The sequence below is a fragment of the Egretta garzetta genome, unplaced genomic scaffold (genome assembly GCF_000687185.1).
Source record: "Egretta garzetta isolate BGI_Z169 unplaced genomic scaffold, ASM68718v1 scaffold422, whole genome shotgun sequence".
In the NCBI taxonomy this organism is placed as follows: Eukaryota; Metazoa; Chordata; class Aves; order Pelecaniformes; family Ardeidae; genus Egretta; species Egretta garzetta.
This window is the reverse complement of record NW_009258888.1, coordinates 174826-181913: the sequence shown is the minus strand read 5'-3', so window position 1 is coordinate 181913 and position 7088 is coordinate 174826. Positions and strand designations below refer to the sequence as shown.

The following is a 7088-nucleotide window of genomic DNA, read 5'->3' as shown; positions in this document are numbered from 1 at the left end:
AGTAGCCCTCCCCTGGCCCCGCTCCAACAGGTCCATGTCCTCCTTGTGCTGAGGGCTCCAGAGCTGGACGCAGGGCTCCAGGGGAGGTCTCCCCAGAGCAGAGCAGAGGGGCACAATCCCCTCCTCCCGATGCAGCCCAGGGTAGGGTTGGCTTCTGGGCTGCCAGTGCCCATGGCCGGCTCATGTCCAGCTTTTCATCCACCAGCACCCCCAAGTCCCTCTCGGCAGGGCTGCTCTCGATCATCATCTAAGCCCAGTCAAATACATCTACTGAGAGAAGCCCCGGTTTCCCCGGAAAAGCTCCGCCCCAGAAGGGCGCGGATCCGAAGGGAAGAGGTACCCCTCGCCAGGACGATGCCTGCACAACCAGCCAACGCGCAGGGCCTGCGGGACCTCTGGCGCGCAGCGCGGCTCAACGGCATCTCGCTGGAGACCTTGAGAGACCCCTGTGAAGATGGGGAGGGAGGACGGGCAGAGCTTCCAGGAGAGGGCCCTGCACCTTTTAAACTCACTTTGCCACCAGCTGCGTAACAGCCTGCGTTTAACCTGTGGAGCATCTTGCCCCCCTCTTCTCCTCCCTCCCAGGAGAAGCAGCGTGGAAGGGGCAGAGCGCGACAGACTTCACGGACTGCGTGGCACAGTAAGCATCGAACTTCGGGGTTTCCCTTGGATCGCTCCCTCCAGCTGGGGGGGAAATAGGTATTTCTGCTAAACTGCCCACGGGAAAGCAGGTCCGCAGAGAGGAGCTCTTACTACTTGATGAACCGAGGAAGCAAGAGATACACGGAGGTGTAACCAAAGAAAGAAGGAAAGGACAACGGAACAGAAGAGCTCCCCGCCGCTGCCGCTGAGGGTCAGCAGAAGCTGGAAACAAGGATTTATTCAGCCTCCCAGCCACAGCCCTGGAAAGGGACCCTTCCAAAGCCCAGCTCTCATCGCTCCAGAGACAGCGCGCTGGGAGAAGGCAGCAGCGACCTGGGGGCTGGCAAGGACAGGCTTTGCTAGGCACACGAGGAGCTGGCTGAGGACCAAGGCCAGTTGGTACCGAGTCACCTATTAACAACGAAGCCAAACAAAAAAAGTGGGGAAAATCCTTCAGCTTGCTGTTTACCTTTTTGCCCAGAGCCTTTAATGTTGGTGAGAAATTCTGCAAGACTTGAGCAATCTGGTTCCTGCTTCCAAACCCCTAATCTCACTTTCTTACTCATGTAAGAGCTGGGATTTGCTTGCAACAGTTTTTGTACAAGCCTCCAAGGCAGGGAATTGTTTGGACACGTGGGACAACTCTCAGTTTTTATGGCTTGTGGCCTCCAAGAACCGGCTCCCTGCTACACCGTGACCAACAAAAAGCAAACTCTGGGTTGCTGCTAACTTCCAAGTTTACCGCCTGAGAACCTCTTACTGATCAAATATTCCTTCTTGACATTAAGCCAGGAGAAACGCACTTCTAGCAGAATTTCTGACCAGAATTTTAGACCACACAACTTCCACTCCACGGCTACTTTGCCTTTGCCTTTTCTTGCAAGCAAAGCTCAAGCACCAGAGCGGAGCAGTACTCAAGCCACAGTCTGTGCAAGCAGCTGGGGCAAGAAGACACGGGTCTGAACGCGTGTTTTTCAGGCCTCTACACTGCCATTGAGGGAAACCTCATTTCATGATCAAAGGATGCCAACATCAGCCCTAAGCAACAGCTCAGAGCTCTGGCTACGAGCCCAAACTCCCCCTCCAGTGGGTGGGAAGAGGCAGGCACTCCGGAGAGGGACTCCCAGGCAGAACACCAAGAAGGCATCCTAAAATAGCCAAGCAGGAAGAGCTGGGGCCCCGGGCCAGAAGCACCCATGTTAGATAGGGATTCGCAGCCCCAGCTTCCCTCCGACATCTCTGGGAACCAGCTATTTCTCCTGAAAGCAGACCACCAGCTCAGCCCTCCTCAGAGTTTTTTTCCCAGCCAAGCCAAAGGAAGAGCACCTTCTCATTAATTTGTCCCGGTGATGACACCAAGCGCTCGTTAGATGAATTTTCCGTTTAAAGAGTTCTCAAATGCACACACCAGGTGGGGAATTAACACAGAATCATCGTGTGAGGGGGTGGCTGATGCAGCTCGCACTGAAATCACAGCATACTACCTGATAATTTTGATTAGCTCGCTCATGTTGACATGATCTGGCACCAGGAACTTGGTCTTATCCAAAACTGGAAGCTGCTTCTCTCCCTTGTACCTTTCAATGATCACCTGAAAAGAAAGACAAAAAGAAAGGAGCAGAAGATGTGAAAGGCAGGAACGGTGTCTGATCTCCCCCTTCATTTTACGCACAGCAAAGTGCAAGCATTTATGCTCAACTCCATTTCCCCTCATTTGTGAATGCAGTATCCCGAAACTGAAAAGGAACAATTACATTTCTCTTCCCCCGCCCCTCTTGTTCTGTTTGCAAGAGTCACTGCATGGAGGGGTAACCAACAGGGATTTAACGACAAACACCCACAGCTTCAGTGCACTTCCAGAACAGTGCTTTTGCTGGAATCGCGTAATCGAGCACTGAACTACCCAGCAACAAGGAAACCCAAGAGAAGATAAAGCACACTTCCCTCTAACACATTGCTGGGGCTGACCAGGGGCCTGCGCTGCTACGGAAGTCTGCAAACTGAACCAGTTTTCACTACAGTTCCTCCAGTTTCAGGCCACCTCTTTCTAAGAACGACACCTCCAGATCAGTATGCTATTCCATTCGCCTTCCAGGGTTACTCTAATGCGTGAAAGCAAGCTACTTTTGAAGGGTATAAAGCCTCCAAGGAGAAAATTTCCTCCTCCTTAATCTCAAGACAGCATGCTTAGGAACCAGTAATTCCGTCAAGATTGTTAGGTAGTAACTACTTAATTCACAAGGAAATTGCAGATTTGCCAATTTAAGTAGCACCCTGCCCAGCAACTGTATATAGTTCCTGCTTTTAAGAAATGATCTCAGAATGCGTGCGCTCCCGTTTCCACAGCCTTGTGGGCTTTGTTGTTTTTCTATCAACGGTAGCTACGTGACACCATTCACTTGGATCACATCCATGCTCACGGGGTCTGGCTGTGTTGATACTCAAAAGTTGCACAGGTGAAGGGATATCGAGCCAATTTAATTATACCAGCAAAAAAGACTTCCTTACACCAGTTTACATAAATGCTGGCTCATTCTGGAAAAAAACCCCAATGCTATTTTTAAAAAGGCAGAGACCATAACCAATACATAATATTCCCAACAGCAAAATGAAAGATGTTGACAGCACGGGAAGGATTTACCATCTAGCATGACATTGCCATCTTATCTCATCCAGAGCTGCTAATGATAATAACGAGGCAGTGACTCAAGCTAGGACATGGACAGGCAACCACAGCAAGCCTCCAGGCACCCCAGCAGGCCCCCGCCGGAGTTGTGAGTTTGCATGGCTGCATCTTCAGCAAGTTGCTGAGGTACCTTGGAATTTTTGCTGGTAATATGTCCAGGGCTGACTTAAAATGAGAGCTTTGCTATAAATCAGTGACTTTCAATCTGTGGTCACAGAGCTTGGGGACTTACAGCTAAGTGATCTGTGAAAGGTGGGTGAAAAAGCAATCTTCTGTCGGGAAGCAGATTTGTTAGAAAAGGGCCTTTTGGGAAAACTGCCCGTTCCAGAAAAGTCAGAAAAATCTCTGCTATAAAATATTACTTGTTCCCATGCCCAACAGCATAGTAAAACAGCAGCAGCAGCTTCGAGGTGAAGGACTTTAAAGCTAAAGGGAAACTGAAAACCTGAAGTGGAGACCACAACTGCTTCTGTTAATGAACTCGCGCTGAAACTGCAGTTTGCAAGCAGTTTGTTCACAGAAGCATTTCCACTCACAGGGATCACCAGCTCTCATCACTGAGAACCAAAGGCCAAGGCATCCCATTAAGTTATTTCTTCTCTTCCCCAAGATCTCCTGAGGCTTTCCCTGTTCAGCCAAATGGCCATAAGGACGGTTGCATTTATTGGTTACTGCGGTGACAGCCGTCACGCAAAAGCCCACCAGGTGTGAAGAACTCGTCAGGAATAGATCACGGATCCATGCCTTTTGCTTCCTAGGATGCTTTGCTTCGCATTTGTAACCTTGAGGAAGCAATAATGAAAATAAAACAAAAATTCAGGCAGCATTTGGAGCTGCCCGGCCAAAGAAGAGCGACAAGGTGAGGGCTGATCCCCTCTCTGAGGTGGCCCAACGCTAGGTGGAGGGGTTTGACAGCCAAGCAGCATTTCTGGAGACCTCAAGCAAAGGCCCGTCTCCCAGACGGCAGGCGTCTCTGTCTTTCTCAGCCCAGGCTGGGGATGAAAGCCGTATCTGTCTCTAGGTTATTGTGTATTCTTCTTGGTTAGCCTTTGCAGACTCTTCTTTTGGAGAAGGAAAACACTGAGACGAGAAGAGCTGAATACTCAGGAGAATCTCAGAGCTCAGCCGGGGTGTGGTTTTCTTTGAAGTTACAACATGCAACTGCAGTACACAGGAAACCCCATTTCCTCCAGTCCCCAGCTAGCACCTTGCTCTACCACGCTGCCTGCCAGTTACTAGTTTGAGAATGTTTCTGAAACCCGGGCTTAACGACCCTGAACAGCCAAATTTGAATGTGGTCTCATCAAGACAGCTCTTTTACGGGTTTCTAACTACTAAAAAGAAGATGAGACTGGAAATTGAAGTGAAAGAGGAAAAGAACCAGACTTACTGGTATTTTAGTTGGATGCTGATCTCGAATCAGTCGTACATCTTCCACTCTTTGCTCTGCAAGAGATGAAAAAGTCTGTTCAAACGTCCACACTGAATGCTATTATTACTTCAGTTCTCCACCACTGAAGAGAGGGACTGCATGTTAGTAAAAGCCACAAAAGCAAATTCAGGCAAAGCAGTTTTCACACGGGACAGCCCTGTCACAAGTAAAACCTCTCCTTTGAGGGATGATACTCGGCACTTTAGCCCAAGGTGTCAAGTACTGCACCAGACGTTTAATCTCATAAATGTACGGCATCAAATTACACCACCCAAGTTAATGACTAAATATCCTGTACTATTTCTGCAAGATCCCAGAAGAGGAAGTCGTCAACAATTACTGGAGACCTAAGACTAGCCGAAGCCTGGCAGCATCATCTTACGCCGTGCGTTCCATTATGACCAAATTACAGTTTTCTATTTTGATTATGCCACACCCATTGCTGCAGCAGCTGATGGTAGGTTCTTGTGTACCTAGATGTTTCACCGCTCTCTCTGCCAGTTTTCAGCATAAAGTTCACCTCTCCTCAGACATAAATATTAATAGCACAGATATCATGAACCAGGCTAAAGTACACGTCCGAGCCAAAGTAAACAGACGCAGTTGCTGTTAGAGGCGGTTGCATCTGCTTACAGCCTGCCTACTTTCAGATTCGGTGAACTCAATTTTAACCTCTCCAGGTCTTTTCAGAGGGCCGGGGCTTTCCAGGCCATCTCCATCTTATAAACACCTCTCAGAGAGAAGATTTAGTGTTGCATCACAGCTTTAACAGACACCTACCTAGGGAGAGGTGCTGCTCATGGGAGAGGAAGGGCTTAGATCAGCACCCACCGGCCCAACTCACTGCTGGTACGCTAACGCACGGGACACGCTACCTGTCCCATCACTCAGCAGTAACATCACTCAGCTCTCCATCAGTCCATACTAAGCTTCTGTGCATGAAATACATCCCTGCGCCTTTTTTACGAGCCCAGTAAGGAAATGCAGCTCATGTGAATCACAGTTTTAAGCTGCAGGTGAATCAAGCAGAACTAAGGCAAGGAGTATGCAAAGCCTTCAGCTGACTGCAAGACCGAGAACCTGAATGCCATCCTGCTTCACATCCCGCAGCCCAGGCCAGGCTCTTACAGACCAGCATTAACACTTCAAGGGCAGAGATTACCAGCTAATTAAAATACTTTTTAAGATTAACCAGAAACACAAGAGATAGGGGGAGTGAATGAGACCAACCATCAACCTAGCAAGCACAGAGAAGCCTGACTAACTTTTCAGCTGAAACAGGTTTGTTCACGGCACTGTTATTCAGCAGAACTCCCTGGAGTAAAGGAACATAAACTGGACAAATCATTGAGATTATTGTATATGGCGTGTTCAAAATCAGGCTCAGTCAGCCACAGATAAACACTGCTCTCTGACGACATTAGTTGCAGTGGCAACTGCTTGGCTGCCATCCTAGCTGAACTTAATACCTGCAACAGAGGCTGCTGACAGGCGATGGGGTCAACAGCAGTTTTGGGAGACTCGAAGAAAAGGGGCAGCTTAAACACAGGCTCTGTGAGATCAAAAGCTGGTCCGCTTCAATGCGGAGAATAGCTCATGTTTAACAGAACAGCAAAGGCAAGGGAGGGCACACCGGAAAGGTCTCTCATTAGCAGCTTGACTTTAACCCCAAAGCAGAAGTAAAAGAAAATCTGGATCAATTACTTCTACCAATTCCATTTTACATACAGGATTTTATAGTTCACGCAGAAATAGGTTATGCTGCCAGTTCTCGTTACCCTCGGAGCATTTCAGCCTCCCTCACCGACACACATGAACAGATACTGAGCTCTTTGATTGCTTTGGTCCCATCCTAAGCACAGAAAGAAGTGTTGGCACCGCTCTACTAAGGCTGTTCCTTCTAGAAAGAGCCTAATCTCATTTACCCAGCCATCATTACACAGCTCTTTTCGATGCCTTGCTAGTTTCCAATAACTAAACGGAGACAGGAGGCATACATCCCAGTCCACGCACAACTCCCCGAGTAGAGAATTCCTCACGCTGTGCCAAGTACCAAGCTGCAAGTGGAGTTTAATTCTCCTGTCAATAGCGCAGACGGAGCCGGACACTGAGCAGACACGTCGGGAGGGAAGGGCAGGCCCAGCTCCTGGCACACAACGCAAAGTGATGTTTCCAGGCTCCTGGGAACGTTGCAGTCGATAACGGGTGATGCAGAGAGGCCACCTCCCCACCCCAAGCCCCTCTCCCGATGCAGCACAGAGCTCACCTCGGCCACCCACCTCTTCGCCTCGTTCACACACCGCCCCCCCCGGCCACCCAAAAATAGAC

At 49.3% G+C, this 7088-nt stretch overlaps 1 protein-coding gene across 1 annotated transcript in view; it reads right to left on the bottom strand.

Moving 5' to 3' along the window:
• The window catches only part of MAP1LC3B (microtubule associated protein 1 light chain 3 beta), a 14843-nt gene that overhangs the window by 1947 nt on the left and 5808 nt on the right, over positions 1 to 7088 (bottom strand). The window contains exons 2-3 of the mRNA XM_035889654.1: positions 4719 to 4774; positions 2127 to 2233 (exon numbers count right to left, since the gene is read on the bottom strand). Of these exons, the coding sequence (XP_035745547.1) occupies positions 2127 to 2233; positions 4719 to 4774 (163 nt within the window). The remainder of the gene's footprint in view (positions 1 to 2126; positions 2234 to 4718; positions 4775 to 7088) is intronic.